The sequence below is a fragment of the Polyodon spathula genome, chromosome 3 (genome assembly GCF_017654505.1).
Source record: "Polyodon spathula isolate WHYD16114869_AA chromosome 3, ASM1765450v1, whole genome shotgun sequence".
Lineage (NCBI taxonomy): Eukaryota > Metazoa > Chordata > Actinopteri > Acipenseriformes > Polyodontidae > Polyodon > Polyodon spathula.
Genome location: NC_054536.1, coordinates 2,689,482 through 2,710,128, shown reverse-complemented (window position 1 = coordinate 2,710,128; position 20,647 = coordinate 2,689,482). Strand labels below are relative to the sequence as shown.

The 20,647-nt window shown below is 38.5% G+C and overlaps 1 protein-coding gene across 2 annotated transcripts in view; it reads right to left on the bottom strand.

Moving 5' to 3' along the window:
• Positions 1–3,127: 3,127 nt before the first annotated feature.
• LOC121310206 (dipeptidyl aminopeptidase-like protein 6) overlaps positions 3,128–20,647 on the bottom strand; it is a 161,053-nt gene continuing 143,533 nt past the window's right edge. The window contains exons 18-26 of one of the 2 annotated variants that reach the window (XM_041243511.1): positions 18,264–18,362; positions 14,537–14,606; positions 12,444–12,638; positions 11,031–11,085; positions 8,767–8,866; positions 7,993–8,051; positions 7,818–7,890; positions 7,653–7,726; positions 3,128–6,224 (exon numbers count right to left, since the gene is read on the bottom strand). In XM_041243511.1, coding sequence (XP_041099445.1) covers positions 6,072–6,224; positions 7,653–7,726; positions 7,818–7,890; positions 7,993–8,051; positions 8,767–8,866; positions 11,031–11,085; positions 12,444–12,638; positions 14,537–14,606; positions 18,264–18,362 — 878 coding nt within the window. In that variant the 3' untranslated portion in view covers positions 3,128–6,071. The remainder of the gene's footprint in view (positions 6,225–7,652; positions 7,727–7,817; positions 7,891–7,992; positions 8,052–8,766; positions 8,867–11,030; positions 11,086–12,443; positions 12,639–14,536; positions 14,607–18,263; positions 18,363–20,647) is intronic. The other variant, XM_041243518.1, reaches the window with a different exon arrangement.

Genomic DNA, 20,647 nt, shown 5'->3' with positions numbered 1-20,647 from the left:
TTAACCCTGTATTAATCATGCGAGTGTAATGCTGTAAACAGTGTCTCTGCTCTTTAACCCTGTATTAATCATGCGAGTGTAATGCTGTAAACAGTGCCTCTGCTCTTTAACCCTGTATTAATCATGCGAGTGTAATGCTGTAAACAGTGTCTCTGCTCTTTAACCCTGTATTAATCATGCGAGTGTAATGCTGTAAACAGTGTCTCTGCTCTTTAACCCTGTATTAATCATGCGAGTGTAATGCTGTAAACAGTGTCTCTGCTCTTTAACCCTGTATTAATCATGCGAGTGTAATGCTGTAAACAGTGTCTCTGCTCTTTAACCCTGTATTAATCATGCGAGTGTAATGCTGTAAACAGTGTCTCTGCTCTTTAACCCTGTATTAATCATGCGAGTGTAATGCTGTAAACAGTGTCTCTGCTCTTTAACCCTGTATTAATCATGCGAGTGTAATGCTGTAAACAGTGTCTCTGCTCTTTAACCCTGTATTAATCATGTGAGTGTAATGCTGTAAACAGTGCCTCTGCTCTTTAACCCTGTATTAATCATGTGAGTGTAATGCTGTAAACAGTGTCTCTGCTCTTTAACCCTGTATTAATCATGTGAGTGTAATGCTGTAAACAGTGTCTCTGCTCTTTAACCCTGTATTAATCATGCGAGTGTAATGCTGTAAACAGTGTCTCTGCTCTTTAACCCTGTATTAATCATGTGAGTGTAATGCTGTAAACAGTGTCTCTGCTCTTTAACCCTGTATTAATCATGTGAGTGTAATGCTGTAAACAGTGTCTCTGCTCTTTAACCCTGTATTAATCATGTGAGTGTAATGCTGTAAACAGTGTCTCTGCTCTTTAACCCTGTATTAATCATGTGAGTGTAATGCTGTAAACAGTGTCTCTGCTCTTTAACCCTGTATTAATCATGCGAGTGTAATGCTGTAAACAGTGTCTCTGCTCTTTAACCCTGTATTAATCATGTGAGTGTAATGCTGTAAACAGTGTCTCTGCTCTTTAACCCTGTATTAATCATGTGAGTGTAATGCTGTAAACAGTGTCTCTGCTCTTTAACCCTGTATTAATCATGTGAGTGTAATGCTGTAAACAGTGTCTCTGCTCTTTAACCCTGTATTATTCATGTGAGTGTAATGCTGTAAACAGTGCCTCTGCTCTTTAACCCTGTATTAATCATGTGAGTGTAATGCTGTAAACAGTGTCTCTGCTCTTTAACCCTGTATTAATCATGTGAGTGTAATGCTGTAAACAGTGTCTCTGCTCTTTAACCCTGTATTAATCATGTGAGTGTAATGCTGTAAACAGTGCCTCTGCTCTTTAACCCTGTATTAATCATGTGAGTGTAATGCTGTAAACAGTGTCTCTGCTCTTTAACCCTGTATTAGTCATGTGATCAGTCTCCTTCTTGCTCGGTCATCCAGTTTGGATGGATAGCCTGATCTAGGCAGGGTCTTGGTGGTGCCATACACCTTCCACTTCTTAATCATCTTGACCGTGCTCCAAGGGATATTCAAGGCCTTTGATATTTTTTTATACCCATCCCCTGATCTCTGCCTTTCAACAATTTTGTCCCTGAGCTTTTTTGAAGGCGCCTTGGTGCTCATGATTGAGTCTTTGATTTGAAATGCACTACCCAGCAGAGGGAACCTACAGGAACTGCTGAAAAAAAAGTTTTTCTTGTAACTTTTTTCCTCATCCACAAAAGCAAAACTTTTGCTACGAAAGAATTTTGAGAAATTTCTAGATATTATAAATTTCCATTGGGGTATGTAAACTTTTGACTACAACTGTGTGTGTGTGTGTGTGTGTGTGTGTGTGTGTGTGTACATATTTATATATTTATATACACACATACAGAACAAACATATGGTAGGGCTGCTTCTAGAGACAGACTTCACTTTTTTAAATATAATTGATGGATGCAGTGGATATGATTCTCTTGTTGTGAAAGTATAGAGTTCTATTTTGATTGACACAAACAATTGTAATTCCCAAGCTAACACACAAAACAGCTACAACAGTGCCGTGTATAACTTTGGTATTGGAAATATATACTGTAGTCCAGAGACCTAGGGATAATAATACAAATGTAAAAACATTGCATTATATTGCAGGCTTATTCTCCAAAATGAGTCTTCATCACATGCCTATGGTCCTACATACAGTATAGGACACTTGGAATCAAAATTCAGGCATGTCTGGGTTAATACTGGGTTTGATTTATTCCTTGTAATATATTTTCAAACTACAGTTCAGGATGCTGAGTGGTGCAAACATTGTTGAATAATACGGGTGCAGTGCTTATGCTGAATACTGTAAGATGACCACGTCCAATCTTTTGTGATGAATGTGCAGAATCTGTATTCATTAAGAGATGATTTAAACAGCAGACAGAACATACATTATACAGTAATAAAGCAGGCCAATCTACCGCTGCAGTGCATGCCTTAGGAAAAATAAAACCTTGAACAGACACCACTCTATCGGTCCAATTAAAACGTGCATATTAACCTGGTACACACTCATAATGCTTTGCAATCCTGTAACTAAAGTAAACATGAGGGATACAGAGTAGAGCAATATGGAGCATACCGCATGCTATTTCTTAAGTTAAAATGTTTAAAATAGGGTTCAGTCAGGAAACTCATCTGATGGATTACACTATGTAACACAATTTTTGTTTCTGGATAGTAAGTGTTATTTGCTAATTGCTTATGCCTCAAAAATAGAAAATGGCTATTATTCCCCACAAACTTTGCTTTTGTGACCAGGACAGTGATATTTCAAAATATCACTATTCCAATGGGAAAACGGGCAAATGTGTGTCTTTTCGTTCACATAAAGTCAGAAAAAAACAACAGATGAATCCAAAGTAACATGTATTTATACTAAAGTAATACAAAAATGACTACAAAAGATTTAGAAGTGAGTAGTTTTTCGAGATTTACGATTATACTGTAAATACCTGTGTACAAAGTATGAAGTTATTAGCTGTTTATGCTTAATTAGGTTACTGCTTTGTCCATAGAGCCCTATGTGAGATGTGGGCACAGACTGTTACCCTTTGTTGTCAATTCATTTAATTATATATATAAAAAAAAACAGCAACAAACAATGTTAAACGAACTTTTATTCTGAAGACAAATACCTTCATGCCTCATTCAGGTTTTCCTTCTACAAAATCAGTAGACAAAACAGACTGCATCAAGTTTAATTCCCAGCGTATTGTCTGTGGATCTTTCCCATCAGTAATACAAAGAGACAGCTCCCTGTTATGCACTGAATACACAATGTTCACCTCATTTTGGCATGTCCAGAAAACATTAGTATACTTTTCACAAAAAATAAAACAGAATAAAATAAAAAATTAAAAAATCAAGAAAATGATTTCTGAAATATAACTGTTAAAATGTTTTATGTACAATTAACACTGAGATCTTAATAGACTTAAATAATATTGAAGAACCACATTTACACAACATAACCAATGGGACAGTGAGATTACCCACACTATTAAAGGAAATGTAACTCAGCAGGAACATATAAGCTGTCCAAAAAAGACTACATTTAAAACGACTGACTAAAGAAAATAGCTTTGAGTTGCAAATGGTTGCTGGCATGCACTTTAAACCCAGGAGAAATCTACAGCTGGGTGTTGACGTCAGACTATTCACATTTAAGGAAAACACATATTAACAAGACCTGTGCCTCAAGAACTGTTACAGAGTGAAAGGTACTGAAAACAGCCAAACTGTGGTTGTGCCCTACTTTAACAGTACAACCACATTCCAAAGTCCTTTTTGCTGGATTGGCTAGTAATGTCTTAAATAGGTTGCCACAAACTTCAATGCTACAAAACAATAACTTTGCAAGCATGCAAAGATGCATGAATGTGTTTGGACAATATTGAGAGTGAAATCGAAAGGTTGCCTTTATTGGTTAAAGCTAGAGGCCGTCCAAATCTGAGAGAAAATCTGCAAAAAAACTGTAGAAATTTGTAAGTATATATCTGCTGAGTGTTCTGCGGAGCATCTTATGTGTTTAGTGTTGGTATTAATAATGGCTTTGTGACAGGGAGGACCCTGTTGCTGGTTCAGCTGCTCTGCTGCTTACTAAAGAGGAAGACTTGCCCGGAGTTGAGCTGATTGATTGGCATTCGAGGCTACTGCACGCCCATAGCCACACAGATGGGTTCTGAGCAAAAGATTGCTGTGTTTACATCCAGGAGGAGAGCATCCACTCCGAGAGGTAACTACAACAGAACCCCTTCAACTGCAATCGGTGCATGTGAAGGCTCTGCCCAGCCAGGACCGTCAGGAAGGCCTGAAGTCACTGGGAAGCCAGGACTTCGAGAGCAACAGTAATAGGTTAGTTTCGGGGGATTTCATCCCAAACTAAATATAGAGAGGGTTTTGTAATGTAGTAGGTTCCCGGAGCAGGACGTCTCTTTTAGTGAGGCTAAAAGGCTCTCCTTGTATGGCAAACCTTTATTTTTTGCTTTATTTTATTTTGTTTTGTTTTGTTAAATCCAGTGCTAGGATTACCATTGTTGGTACCCTAGCGCCGGGCCTGTGTTGCTTAATAAATCTGTACACCTGTGCAGTGTTTCAACACCGTGTCTGATTCAGCTCTGTGTCTGATTCAGTATTATTCAGTGACGACCCACGTAAGTAACATCACCCTATAACAGACTTATAAAAAATGTAAATCAAGTTAATATAATCATATCAAACAATGTATGGGTTGAGTACCTCCAATGAAATATATCAAGCACTTTTGTCAGTAAAATCTCACATTTTCAAAGCCTTAGTCTTTAATTAAGTCCTACTTTGTGAAGGAGTCAAAACATCTGTTAATTTAACAAAACTAGAACTGAACAACTAAGTGACATATTTCAGGTTACTTTAACAGGCGAATCTGTGGAAGACTATGAATTCCGGGGGAGCCTGAGAATTCCGAGTGAGCATGCGAATTCCCAGATTTCTGGGGAATTCTGTTACCCATAGATTTGGACGGCCTCTAGTTATAGCTGACACAGTTTAGAAATGGTATGTTTGTGCTCAAAGAGTTGAGAACATTTCTATACATTTTTTTCAAGGTCAATTAAAGGAAACAGGCTTGTCAGAAAATATCCTCTGGGAAGGAACATCTGCTCCCAAATGAAGGTACAGTACCTAAAACAAGTTTCCAGTAGCACCGTGGGTATCTCTCAGCACAAACCAAGCAAAACAAGGACAGTCTGACCTACTTTTATTGTCATGGTACATGGTTTAAACACATTCAGAAAGAGTGCAGATACCTTGGACCCCATAAACCACATACCAACTCAAAGCTAGTATACTATATATTTTCAAGACTACTAGGATTCCTAGACCAGGACTAACTTAAAGAAAACATTGAAAAACAATGTCTGAATTTGCCCCAATATCTGAATTTTTTAATCAACAATATTTGGTGTGCTACTTTACATTAAAACAAAAAAACATATATATATACAGCATACGAGCACAATCAGTGATGAAGGTTATCATGATTTAAAAATAGTATTGTTAATTACAAAAAGTTGCCCTACAACAATGAGGATTTGAATTTCATTTTTTAAAACCCCAGCTGACCTCTGAAATGGAAGTTAGTATGCCCAGCTGAAATGCTTGTGCTATAAAAACTCCACCTAAGCATTCATTAATAGTTCTGCTCTTCAGCATACACACTGGGTACTGTGTGTCTGAAGAGATCCTTTCAAAAGAACCCTAACCCTCCTGCCCTGGGAGCCTCGCTGCTTCTGCAATTGGAGTCTTTCTACAATTTGTGGAATAAAACAGTGATGCCATTGTGATTTCAGAACCAAAGTCAAAGACTGTGTATGCACCATGCTCAATGTTCCCCCTGCTGGGATGACAGAACTGTGGTCAGGTGAAGCAGATAGATGCTGCTTTTCAATCTGAGACACATGCTAACATAATACTGTTCAAGTACAAAGAAAGAAAGAAAAAAAGAAAAGAAAAAGCACTCAGTTGCGTATTGTATTGGAGAAGCAGGATTGTGCTTGGCATGGATATAAGGCTAACCCTCCTCCTCCTCCTCCTCCTCTTCCATTTTTTCTTCAAAAAGTTTATCAGGAAGCCTAAAACATTCTTCAAAAAAGTTCACAAGAGATTGGTATAGGTGTTGCTTTATGCCTTCATTATGCATGAAATGTCCCTCATCTGGATAGATCTGAAAAAAAATTATAACAAAAAAATAAGAAACAAAATAAATAAATAGTAATAATAATATTGATTGTTAACAGGTTTGCAAAGCTTCAAAATACACTGCACATGGCTAGCGGTATTCTATATAACTTAATAGTTGCTAGAGATTATTACTGGAAGATTTGTTATCTGTTTTACTAAATGTCTTAGTGTCCATGAACACATAACCCTCCACTCTTCAAATATATATTTTATCTTATTCATTTTTTGGGATGACAAATGATTGAAATGGAACATAAATCTATCGGTATCCCTGATCATTGTCCTCTTAAAAAAACAGGAAAAAAATGCAAAGTAGGGTATATATTTAGTATAGCTACAGAAGGACTGCGTGGGATATATGGCTCAGTTCAGTTTCTGCAGCATGGTGGCCAATACTGGACCAGCACAAGTTTAATTAAACTTTGATTTCGGCCCAGGTAAGTTTAATACTTAAATTAGTTTACCTGTCTTAGATACACATTTTTGTAGTTGTCTAATAATGGCAGGGGAAAACACAACCAACACTCACAACACATATAGAGTAACGTTCTTCATGTCTTTAAGGGAAAAACGACTCGAGGAGACCAGGTGGGATTCCAAACTTTGACCAGTTTATTTTTTAGTAAACTGACAGAAACAGCGCATGGGGTTCATGCCAAAATAACAAACTTCTAATTGTAATTTCTCTTCAATAGTCTCCTCGCTCTCTTTTACTCTCAGGGATCTTTTCTCTCAACCACACTCTATCCCTCTTCCACTTCACAGACTCACTCTCTGGTTCTTCTGACTGCTTCAAAGCTATGGCCCTCTCGTTCAGCCTCTCTATCCCACACAGTTTCACAGCATCCACTCTAGTTGAAGTCTGTGCACGTTCTCCCTCTCCCTCTATATAATCTCGGGAGGCCCCACCCACCACCCGGATCATCCAGTCGGATTTGTTCCCCTGACCCTCCAGCTCCCACCGTTTCTGGAAAGCAGCAGAGAATGATTCCATGCACATGCACACGCACGCACATACGCGCACACAGAGATGCACACGCACACATAACATACACATAACATTAAACAAGACATGACAAACAAACAAATACAGTGTCCAACATGATGCCATCGCCAGGGTCGTTACAATAGAATAAAACAAGCATATTATCATTTCCCTCACACTGGATCCCATTTAGGCTCAACATCTGAGTGTAAAAATATATACAGAGTCTAATCTAAACCTAACCCTAACCCTTTTCTGATACAATTGTGTACACATTAATTACATTGTAACCATGCATAATACCATTGTAATGATGTGTAAGTACACATGTACTTACCAAGTAACTTGTAAACACACAGTAATTAGAGACCAGTAATGCAAATTTGTTATCAAATTATTCTATGAAGCATGAAAGGCATCTCTTACCTGAAGTGAGTAATTCGCTTTTGCACTGATTAGATGAGAAATGAAGTCTGCAGTATGCTGGAAATGAACTTTCTCTGTAAAGATAAACCCCTCTTTAGTAGATGAAGTGTACATTTTACACAAAGAACAAAGAGCAACTGCAAGTGTAGATGTGTGAACACTTACCATCTGCGGTTGGGTGAATAATCAAATATGTTTTGTCATTTATCTGTGCTGCACGAGGAGCTAACTTAGCCACCTGTCAAAACATGAAACATAACCGCAAGAATTGGATTTTGAAAAATGTAAAACAATTACACATGCATTTGAAATGAGAACAGTTTGAATACTTTGTACAGACCTCATACGCTCTACTGTCCTTTTCTGGTGATCCTAAATATCGTTCTGAAAATGCAGATGCTGAAAGAGAACAGTTGAAACCATAATCATTGAAATGCATGCTGTGTACTATTACTTAATCAGGATCTCACAATATGCTTATTCAGGTTGTGCAGCTAACTTCTCTTCTGTCTTTTTATTGTCATTATAACCTTCTGACATCTGATTTACAGAGTTCCTATTTATATACATATAATACATCCTATCTGAGTTTCTACTTTCACACTTCTTTCATTATTTTATTGAGCTCCTCAGTAAACACCCAGTAAAGCCCCTATCTGTTACTTAAAGAGCCAGACCACTGGAGAGAAACATTAAAGAATGTGATTAAGAGTTGACTTTGAAAAAAAAAAAACATGCAATTTGAGTGACTGCAATAAGCACTCTGTAATGTTAACAGCTTAAGATACCTGATGCATGTGCTTTGCTGATACATTGAACAGTAAAAGAACATTTTAGGAAACCGCTGTAATACATTGAACCAGCCTGTGTTCCAACAACTCAGCACATCCCCACTAAGGCTTTAAACATGCGGACAGCCTATTAATGATTTACAGCATGTAGAGATTCCAATCTGGTCATCATGCCACATTAAACAAGGGGCCACTCCTCTGGTTTAAAGTCACTCCTGCTGATCGCATCACAAGCTGCTGTTAGTAAAGTACTTCAGCGACACAGCCCTTGTCTTCTGTCAGCTGCTTTCTGTCCATGATCAGTGATTACACATCGTGCTTACCATACAGCGTAAAGTCTGTGATTGGAGAAAGGGCGGCTCCACACTGTAATGGGGAATCTTCAGAGGTGAGCAGCAGAGTGGTTAAATAACCTCCATATACCTGGAAACAGGAAACACACAGCATGCACACAATACAAACACAGGTCATGAATTAGTAAAGGTCCTTGGTGCAATTACACCCTTTGAACACCTGATGGCACTGAATGCAAACCCAAACTGACGATGAATCTGCAATCAGAATAAACAAATGACCACGACACAATATAAATGACACAACCATAGCTTATACATTGTGCATAACTTCAAAAACACTCAATCAAAACTGACATGTTGTAAGTGTCAAGTAGCCCAGGTGTTTGTCTGCTTGACTCTCTTGTGAGTTTTGCGAATGCATCCTATGACTCTTCTATCCATTCAGCTCTGATTTTTAATACAGTAACCATTCTGATCTCAAAGCTACTGTACGTGATTTACCAAATCACTGACACCAACTATCATGTACTGATATTACTGAGCTGCATATATGAATATCATCGCAGGTGCTACCATTTATGATCCAGATCTCCACATGCTGCCTCGCCAAATGATCAAAAATAGAGAAATCAGTCAGGGATTGACTGAATAAAAGAGAAGAGCAGACAGTAGCTGTCATAGAAATCAGATCTGTCAGGGATTGACTGAATAAAAGAGAAGAGCAGACAGTAGCTGTCATAGAAATCAGATCTGTCAGGGATTGACTGAATAAAAGAGAAGAGCAGACAGTAGCTGTCATAGAAATCAGATCTGTCAGGGATTGACTGAATTAAAAAGAAGAGCAGACAGTAGCTGTCATAGAACTCAGATCTGTCAGGGATTGACTGAATTAAAAAGAAGAGCAGACAGTAGCTGTCATTGAACTCAGGCAACATTGTATGCAAGCCTTTCCAAAGTGGTAATATTGGACTCTGGGTTAATGCACTCCACGGAAATGTTTATATTAAAATAATTTATATTAAAATGAGTTGCACAAGAAACATTAATGCAAATGTAAATATTTTGTATACATAAAGTACAAACAGAACAGAATAACTCAATTATAAGCCTTGAATTGTAGCTAAGAATTGAATTGCCTATAAGTACACTGCATCACTAATTATACTGAACAGTTGACCTGGGAAGTGGTCAATAGGTTTTCTACGGGTAACAGTTCAAAACAATACAATCTGTTAACTGCAATCCACATACAACATATGACACCATAGCAGCTTGAACTTTCTGATAAACAAGATATTTGGAATAAATGTAGCATATGGAGAACTGTATCTTTTCACAGCAGTTTCTAGGTTTTTTTTTAATTAATTTATTTTTTATTGGCTATACTTGTAATGATGTGTGCCTTTAGCTCCCATCATCTTGAAGAAAGTGCTGACAAGCAGACTGGGTTTTTCTTGAGCACTTGGATACTACCGTAAAGCACTGAAGTGCACAGGGCATATACACGGACCATATTCATGAGTCATTCGTGGTGCCCAGTAAATACAATTCAGACCTCAGCATTTAATAGTGTTACACACTAGTGTATACACACAGCTATGGACAAAAGTTTAGCATTACCTAGAATTGTAGAATGTTAACCTTTTATTTACCATCATGTAATAAAATAACTTACGAAATGATATCACAATGTCTACTGGAAGCCATAATACTAATACAGTATTTCATGTTAGATTTCAAAATGTTACTTTTTTCAATTTTCGACCGTTTTTCGTGTATGGAAAACTACAAAGCTGTATTTAATTCAATATGTTAACGTAACATTATTTAGCTGGTTTCATTTGATTTTATGAAGCAAATTAGTTAATTCTATAGGGGGGGGTGCAAAACTTTTGACCATCGCTGTATAGTTATGATATATTGAATATGCCTGGTATATTCAATATTTGTGGACATGAGTGGTAAATACAAATTTGTACCAAGCACGATGATTCTTGAGTGTATGAACAGACATGATTTAACATCTAGTTTTTGTTGCAACAAAGCCTACAGTAAATTAAATAAAAAACAACATCACACAAACTAATTCATTTTAATACTGAGAAGTGAGTCACTGTCTATATCAAATACAGTCTATCATCAAAAACAGTTACATTTGAAAAATCAACTGTCACACCTGACATGTATGCTCACGTATCAGCAAAAGTGCTGTGCTGCCTTACAGCAGATAATATCATGTCCAGAGTGAGGTTGCCCTAACTAAAACTATACGATCCAACAATAGATATTACCTCTCCAAAAGCTCCAATTCTGGTTTTGTCAATGTATGGCTCTTTAGATATAAAGCTGCAAAAAAAAAAATATGTTTTTTTAGACAAAGATTCTTCCCAAGTGCATTTCTTTAACTGCAAATTTCTCCAGAAAAAAAAAAAAATCAAATTTTTATGTCATTTATTTTCTTCAAAAGAACTCAAATAAATGACCAATACAAAATAAAAACCACCTTTAACATGATGAGTGTGTTTTATACATACAATCTGAGACCTACAAAATGATGGAAACATAGAGTAGGTCCGATTTTACTGTTATAATTTTGCTAGCACCATGCACTTTAAATAAACCCAACCCTTTCCCAATATAAATTATGTTTCTTTTTATTTAGATAAGGCATGCTGTAACAGGGAGAGATCTGTGCTGACTCTGCTGGCGTGTTCACGGGCTGCAGGAAGAGGGCGACAGTCGTCCAACAACCGCCTGTGAGTCATGGCAGTGACACGGGGAGTTGGGAAAGTGGGTGTGTGGACTTTCCCCCTCTCTGAATGGCTGAGAGGCGCGTCTTGGGAGATTGTTAGCCCTATAAATTAACGCTCTGTTGTTAACTCAGATCTGCCCTTTTAAACGCGTAGAGTGCGCGGAAACGTTGGTCCACGACCGAACGGAACGGAACGGAGGTTCAGAGCGAGACAGTGAGGGAGGGGAACCCTTGGGCAGATTCCTGAATAAGGATAGCTGAGCAGGCTAGGTAGCCGACAGCGTAGGACGGTGATCCGGGTCGCACAGGCAGCGGAGACCGGGATATTGCTGCAGAGTGCAGCACCTTTTCTTTGTAGTTTTGTTACTGTTTTATTTTTCCTGTTTCTTTGTGCCTTCGATTTTTGTAGTATTGTTTTGAAGCACCTGTGAGTGCGCCTGAACTGTTTACCCTTGCTTGGTATTCCTGTGGTTCTGTTTACCATAGCTGGTAAGCAGACCACAGACTAACAGCGCCCTCTGCGGGCTAAAGAAACCCAACGCGCCCCTGAAATAAAACTGGGCCCCTGTGTGGTGTTTTCAATTACACCTGTCTGTCTCCTGGTCAGTGAATTACCCACACCCCTTCCACACATGCATATAGAGGCTTGTGAGAAGTGTTAATTCATGCATGAATGCATGCCTTACACATGTGATCAACATCATTTGTTTCAAAGGAGCTTAGAATGAATACAGGTACTTAAACCCACATGAATTAACAGGACTACATTCAAAATGAATGACTTCAGAACTCAGAGGAAGTGCACAAGATATTCAGGTGTTATTCCTGTGGGATTCAGCTGGAATTCATTATGAATTTGCACCATTATTTTAAAGTGTTACCCATTATAGATTTAGGCGCTGTTTGCTTTCTTCCTTAAAGCAGATTTAGTTTAATTCCTAACAACTCATACCTGAGAACTTGTAATAAACCCTGTTCTTCGAAAAATCCTAGTTTTCGCTGAACTGTGTGTAAAAGTTTGGTCCCTTGGAAACCACTGCCATGGCCATCAAAGCGTATTACAATGGTGTTGAAACTGCTGACCAGGACAGTGGCCCAATCCACCTGGTACTTTTCTGTCACCATCTTTCCACCTGGCGTGCCATCGCTGGAATAAATCAAATACAAAATAAAGAACATACCAGATGTTAAATAGTAAACAGGCATGAACACGAAATACCAAAAGTTGTCTTGACTAAGAGTTTATGAAAAGATTCCACAAATTATTTCACATGCTGGGATTCAAGTGAGTGATTAACTAGCAATTGAATCCCAGCACAGATGTATATATAGATGCATGGCTAACTCAGGGTTGGGTGTTCGTGATTAGAGAACAGGAGAGAGAGAGAGAGAGAGAGAGAGAGAGAGAGAGAGAGAGAGAGAGAGAGAGAGAGAGAGAGAGAGAGAGAGAGAGAGAGAGAGAGAGAGAGAGAGACTTGTTTGTTTAATGTTCATCCACTGTTTGTTTGTTTGTCTATTTGTTTTTGGCCAACATGCTGTTTTGTTTGTGCGCAGTGTTTTGTTTTGTTCAACTGTTTTATTTGTTTCTCTATAATAAACACGTGACAGCGCATTCACATTTCGCTGGCAGTGCTGTGTGTGCTTCTTCCAGGTCTGACGTCATCACTCAGGCCAGCTTGCCACACTTACACAGAGAAGTAAGCCAGCAACTAAGCTTTGCACACAAAGAGGTGCCCAAACTATACAAAACAGCAGGTTCGATTCTCCATGAACACCCACCCGCGGCGTGTCCGCTGTTGCTTGCACACACTGGTAACTGATAGCATTGCTTCATTTCTCTTAATAACATTACTGTGTTTGATGATAATGAGTACGCTGTAAATTGGAACTGCTGTCATCACATCCTGGGGACTCCAATTAAAAACTTTAGAGTTTAAAGCCTCCCTGTGACCTCAAATGGACTCTCAAACATGCCTTACTGAATTTCTCAGTATATCTGGTACACCAGAGTATAAGCATTACCTGTCCCCCTGCAATACCTATGTGTGCCATGTGGTATTTCTTATATCAGTTAAGGGCAGGGTGTTGCAGGGGGACAGGTTAATGGTTACACTCTGGTGTACCAGGTGAACTGGTGAGAGAACTGAGCTGAACTGAGGCCACAGGGGTGAAACAGCAAGTTATACTTAAAAAGAATGTAAACATCAAGCATACCTGTACATTACTTAAGATTACTCTGCTATCTCCTACTCGTGGCATACCCAAGTACAAAAGGAAAGTAGAGCAATGCTGGGCAATTTTTCAGTGTCCACAATTGCAATCATCTTTATAGATGTAGAAGCTGCTAAATCTTTTTTACAGGCTGATCGTTATATTAATGTAAGGGTTCTGCATAGAGTGTATAATGAATGTCATGTGAAATAAGTATAGTACCAGCTCACAAGACTTTGTACTATAATATTTCCTGTCAGGTTTAGTAAACAAACACACACATGGCTTCATTTGAATATATTTACACAGTTCACTTACAGTAAGTGCATTACAGTATTAACAGTGCACAGTGGTACTCATTGAACTAACGGTAATTGCATATTACTAGAACTAATTTAGCAAACATCAACACAAATGAATCGCACAAGGCAGTAATTATAGCTGTGCTTTAGTAAAGGTCATTCCACAGCAGGGGACAAAGGGGGAAGCGAAATACTGCTGCAGATATAAATCTGCTGTAACATACTGTATGGCAGAGCTTAGAAATTACCATTCTGTTGTTAGTCTAAAGTACAGTGTGCTAGATTTATAGTTTTCATTACTGTAATGTTGGGTTTTTTTTTCCTTCAGATGATAATATTACTTTGAATTTCCTTTACAGCTCTTCACAATTCCCAGCAGTGACCAGATCGGGGAAGGTGCTGTTTAATTTAGCTTGTGGAGTAGCCACTTGGCTCCATGATGGAACCCCAGTATTCTCACATTCCCACTCTAGATTCTCGGAATTGCGATTCCGCTGTTCATTGTGTGAGGCACAACATTGAAAAGACCTACACCAAGAGGAGCAGAGGATAGTGTGCAGTGTCCGCAAAGCCAGCAGGTTTCAGGATCTGTAGTGTTAGTGCTAAAAATAGACAACAAAACAACGTTACTGTCATTAAAAGCACAAAAAGAACATCCTCTACTCTGAAAGAAATTCAATCATCACTGCATCACATTCTTTAAATGACACCTGACTTTCCTTTTATTAGCTTTATTAAACTGGTGCTTTAACTGAGCTATGATTCTTTTGTTTCCTTGTTTTTTTACAATCATTCAGAATATTCAAATAATTCAGATACACTGTTGCATTCTGGGGCGAAGATATTGGTATCCAAAGTCAGCAATAGGGAAGAGTCAGGCATGATTGACACCCGGTTCATTTGCTGTGATTTTCCTTAGCCCTGGCAGCATCTGTTCAGCTGCTGGTCAGAAGCAAGAAATACATTGAAAATGATTGCACTGAGCACGCAGCAAAGCCCCTGCACCCTGCTGCACAATTAACAGGTTTGTTTTATATTTCAATAAATAACCCACGTTGTCTCACAAATAAACACTAGAGGTGAGTGATTTACGACAGTATTTTGTTGAAAAGGCGTAAGCCTACCTATGATTTCCTGCAAATGAGTTGACAAATGAAAATATGCATGCGTATTAGCATCAATAATGTTTTCTAATACCCACAATATTGTGACTCAAAGACACACATGTAATTATAATAAATTGTTCAAACAATACTCTTCAACAGATCAAAATAATATTGACACCACCAGTAATTATATAATCCTGCTCCAGAACTGAAAACCTGTCATTTCAATGCTATCTTAACATTAGTGAATGCTAAGATCTTTCTTTGCTTTGGCCAACATCCAATTTCTCATCTAAAGTGAATGTAAATGATTTTAGAGCCAATCAATAAATAAAAGTGAATTCAAACATAACGTTCAGGCAAGCATTAACTACAAAGAAACGCTTCAGGAATGAACAGTCCTTCAAACGTAACTACAAAGAAACGCGTCAGGAATTAACAATCCTTCCTGCTGCAGATGGATCTTTATGGTCCTGGAATTTCAATGGAGGGCATGTCACGCATTTTAAAGAAGCTTTCTCAATTTAAATGCTAGTACTGCACCATTGTGACATTAGAAGGCAATAAAAGGGCAAACATAAATAAGACCCACTCAGTGCTGAATAAATAATGCAGCTTTCCTGGCTGATGTGGTGATGTTGAAGGTGGAGGCTAAATAAGCCTAGGGGTGTACACTAAAAATGTATTGGTAATAATATTAAAATGTGTTGGCAATGTTAAATCAGTTTGCTGGAGGTGACATTGGCATGAATAGAGTTGTTTTAGGCTTAGAATGACTGAATGTTAAGGCATGTGCACGAAAGTATGGGAAAGGAGACATATGGTAAACAATTAGCCACATTAACCTTGTAAAGGAGAATAGTTAATGGTTGGTTTGCACCTGGGTGGAGTAACAGATGAATAACTAATTATATTGCTGACAAGTATAATTAGTAAGATTATTATAAGAAATGATCTGACTTGCCAAAAACAAACATGGTCATATGATCCTCTAGGCATATACAGCTGTGATCAATTATTAAACAAGAAGCACAGGAAACAGAACTAACTCAGTGACTTCACAAGCGCAAGCACAGGAAATAGAACTAACTCAGTGACTTCACAAGCGCAAGCACAGGAAACAGAACTAACTCAGTGACTTCACAAGCACAAGCACAGGAAACAGAACTAACTCAGTGACTTCACAAGCGCAAGCACAGGAACAAGCAGAACTAACTCAGTGACTTCACAAGCGCAAGCACAGGAAACAGAACTAAGTGACTTCAGTGACTTCACAAGCGCAAGCACAGGAACCAGAACTAACTCAGTGACTTCACAAGCGCAAGCACAGGAACCAGAACTAACTCAGTGACTTCACAAGCGCAAGCACAGGAACCAGAACTAACTCAGTGACTTCACAAGCGCAAGCACAGGAAACAGAACTAACTCAGTGACTTCACAAGCGCAAGCACAGGAAACAGAACTAACTCAGTGACTTCACAAGCGCAAGCACAGGAAACAGAACTAACTCAGTGACTTCACAAGCGCAAGCACAGGAAACAGAACTAACTCAGTGACTTCACAAGCGCAAGCACAGGAAACAGAACTAACTCAGTGACTTCACAAGCGCAAGCACAGGAAACAGAACTAACTCAGTGACTTCACAAGCGCAAGCACAGGAAACAGAACTAACTCAGTGACTTCACAAGCGCAAGCACAGGAAACAGAACTAACTCAGTGACTTCACAAGCGCAAGCACAGGAAACAGAACTAACTCAGTGACTTCACAAGCGCAAGCACAGGAAACAGAACTAACTCAGTGACTTCACAAGCGCAAGCACAGGAAACAGAACTAACTCAGTGACTTCACAAGCGCAAGCACAGGAAACAGAACTAACTCAGTGACTTCACAAGCGCAAGCACAGGAAACAGAACTAACTCAGTGACTTCACAAGCGCAAGCACAGGAAACAGAACTAACTCAGTGACTTCACAAGCGCAAGCACAGGAAACAGAACTAACTCAGTGACTTCACAAGTGACTTCACAAGCGCAAGCACAGGAAACAGAACTAACTCAGTGACTTCACAAGCGCAAGCACAGGAAACAGAACTAACTCAGTGACTTCACAAGCGCAAGCACAGGAAACAGAACTAACTCAGTGACTTCACAAGCGCAAGCACAGGAAACAGAACTAACTCAGTGACTTCACAAGCGCAAGCACAGGAAACAGAACAAGCGCAAGCACAGGAAACAGAACTAACTCAGTGACTTCACAAGCGCAAGCACAGGAAACAGAACTAACTCAGTGACTTCACAAGCGCAAGCACAGGAAACAGAACTAACTCAGTGACTTCACAAGCGCAAGCACAGGAAACAGAACTAACTCAGTGACTTCACAAGCGCAAGCACAGGAAACAGAACTAACTCAGTGACTTCACAAGCGCAAGCACAGGAAACAGAACTAACTCAGTGACTTCACAAGCGCAAGCACAGGAAACAGAACTAACTCAGTGACTTCACAAGCGCAAGCACAGGAAACAGAACTAACTCAGTGACTTCACAAGCGCAAGCACAGGAAACAGAACTAACTCAGTGACTTCACAAGCGCAAGCACAGGAAACAGAACTAACTCAGTGACTTCACAAGCGCAAGCACAGGAAACAGAACTAACTCAGTGACTTCACAAGCGCAAGCACAGGAAACAGAACTAACTCAGTGACTTCACAAGCACAAGCACAGGAAACAGAACTAACTCAGTGACTTCACAAGCACAAGCACAGGAAACAGAACTAACTCAGTGACTTCACAAGTGCAAGCACATATACTGCCAGAGAAAGCACAGATCTAGTAGCAAGCTGGTCATGTTCAAGATCACAGATGCATAGTGGCCCAAGCACAGAACCCATCACCACTGAACAATGTGGGTGACACAATTGAACTTTGCACACCCTATTGTTCTGCCTTTAAGGCCATTCTGGTTTTGGACAGTCAGTGTATTATTCCAGTTATGTTTCCCCACAAAATCATACAATATATGTTTTTACTACTGCATGTTTTTACTTCTTATGTTTGAATAAATGAAATCTTCACATGCTAAGCGCTTTGAGATGAAAATAGATTCTAGTTAACCCAACATTCTTCAGGAAAATGCATTGTTATTGCACAATACATACTGTAGTCATCTATGTTTATGTCTTGGTACTCCACTTTTGGCATCTGCATGGAATCATGAGTCTTCTTTACAATTTCATTGGTCTCCAAATCATAAACTCCTGGAATGAGAGAAAAACACAATTCTGTAGTACTTTTAAAATTATAATTATTCCTGGTCTTCCATAGTAGGTATTTGTGGAAACTGTGTGTTATTACATGGAATGGAATGGAAAGGATAGTTTGTTATCATGTAATTACATCAGGTAGCTAAAGATTACTGACCAGATCATGTATGGTCTAGAATCATTGCTATTTTACCGTCTCATTACAATGTAATTACATGTCTGTTCATGTAAGAGCAGGAATCATTGCTATTTTACCGTCTCATTACAATGTAATTACATGTCTGTTCATGTAAGAGCAGGAATCATTGCTATTTTACCATCTCATTACAATGTAATTACATGTCTGTTCATGTAAGAGCAGGAATCATTGCTATTTTACCATCTCATTACAATGTAATTACATGTCTGTTCATGTAAGAGCAGGAATCATTGCTATTTTACCATCTCATGTAATCTAAAGTGCTAACAAGTGGTCCAAGATATGTCTGTGAAAGAAAGACTGAGAGTCAGAGTACTGTGATCTTTACAAGACTATTGGACAAATGAATACCATGCATATGATGCAAACTAAAAGTAAGGATGCCACTCTGAATACCCTGACATTGTGTTTCTGGGATCACTTCTATATAATAAACAAATGTACAATACACTAAGCAGTATTTAATTGAGTGTTGGAGTTTAACACAGCTGTTATAAGGATGTACACCATTCTCCAGCAAGCGGACACTGTTCTCCCATTGTTTTCTATGGAGGTCAGTCGTGCTGTTATTACTCAGTAGCTGAACAGATGCCCCTAATTAGACTCCTGTCCTGAAAGCACTTCTTCCTGATGAAACGCTGCACAGGGCTGCTCGAGGCCTGCTCTCAATAGTCTAACTCTCACTGCACTGCTATGGTTATTTCACACAGACAGGTTTTAGTATAATAGTGATAATGACACTGCTGTGGTTAGTATAATAGCGATAATGACACTGCTGTGCTTGTTCCTCTGTTATAATGAACCCTGGCTCTGTGGCCTCGGGACTTCCATTATCACACACCACTGCAATGTCATTATCCCTTACATAACAAATACAAGACTCAATTAACAGTTTAAAGAAAGAGTCCTAGTTTAAGCAGTCAGAGTCTTAGAATATGTGAGTACCGGAATCGCGAGTAGTGACAGTATAGCCTATATAATATTATACTATTTTTAACTTGCTGTTTCAGAGTTAAATGATTTCTATCAACATCTATGGATTTCCTACTGGTTCTGTTTACATAACCCCTGCCATTCCTGTCCTTTCCCACAGTGCTAATTCCCTGCTCTTTGACAGAACCACACAGGCACTCCTGAGGACCCAATGGGATAAACAGCATGACTTGCTTAAGTGGTTTCACATCATTTGCAGGTTACTCAGGTTAAATGATTGACAAGTTGGGAGGTTCTGTTAGGTTAAACAAAGCTATAGTACTCGTTACTTTAACTGAATTTGTAGTAATTCTACTTCATATACACATTTGTATGGTAAAAAATATCAACAGGATCTGACTTTGTTTATTCTGAAAAATCTGAGTACAGCTTTGGTGTATACAACATAAAAGCAAGGTGGTTTTTTGTTTATTTTTATAATAATGACAGCACACGTGTTAAAGTCGCTGGCTCTTACTTATGTGCTAATTCCACTTCTCCAGTGTAAAGAATTGTAAAAGCAGTGTGCACAACCTTACTGTCCCTTACAATTGTGTACCAATGTAAAAAACATGGACCTCAATGTGCACACTGATCTCCAACAAGTATTGCTACAGATCAATGAGAGCAGAGTGACTGAGGGAGTGCTGTATTTATTACCTGTTTAACCCCAATCACACCCCTTGCTTACAGTATATCTTAGTATCCATGAATAGATAATCAGCAAGGATTTGAATGAACAATCTGTCACAAATGTGCAGCGGTGCCCCAGAGAGTATTCATATTAAAGCAAACAACACCAAGTGTATAAACTGGGATGCATGTAAATAAACACACAAAAAAATACAGAAATAAATATAATTTGAACATAAACAACAAGAAGTCATTGTCATGCCATCAAAAACCTATAAATACTTCCAATGTTTTGATTCAAACACATGCTCCCTTGAGAAAGATATGTATAACATATCGAAATGTTGGGCAGCTGGCTCTTTGAGCAATATATATATATATATATATATATATATATATATATATATATATATATATATATATATATATATATATATAGTTACACAAATGAGTTATAGAAATAACACATATAACA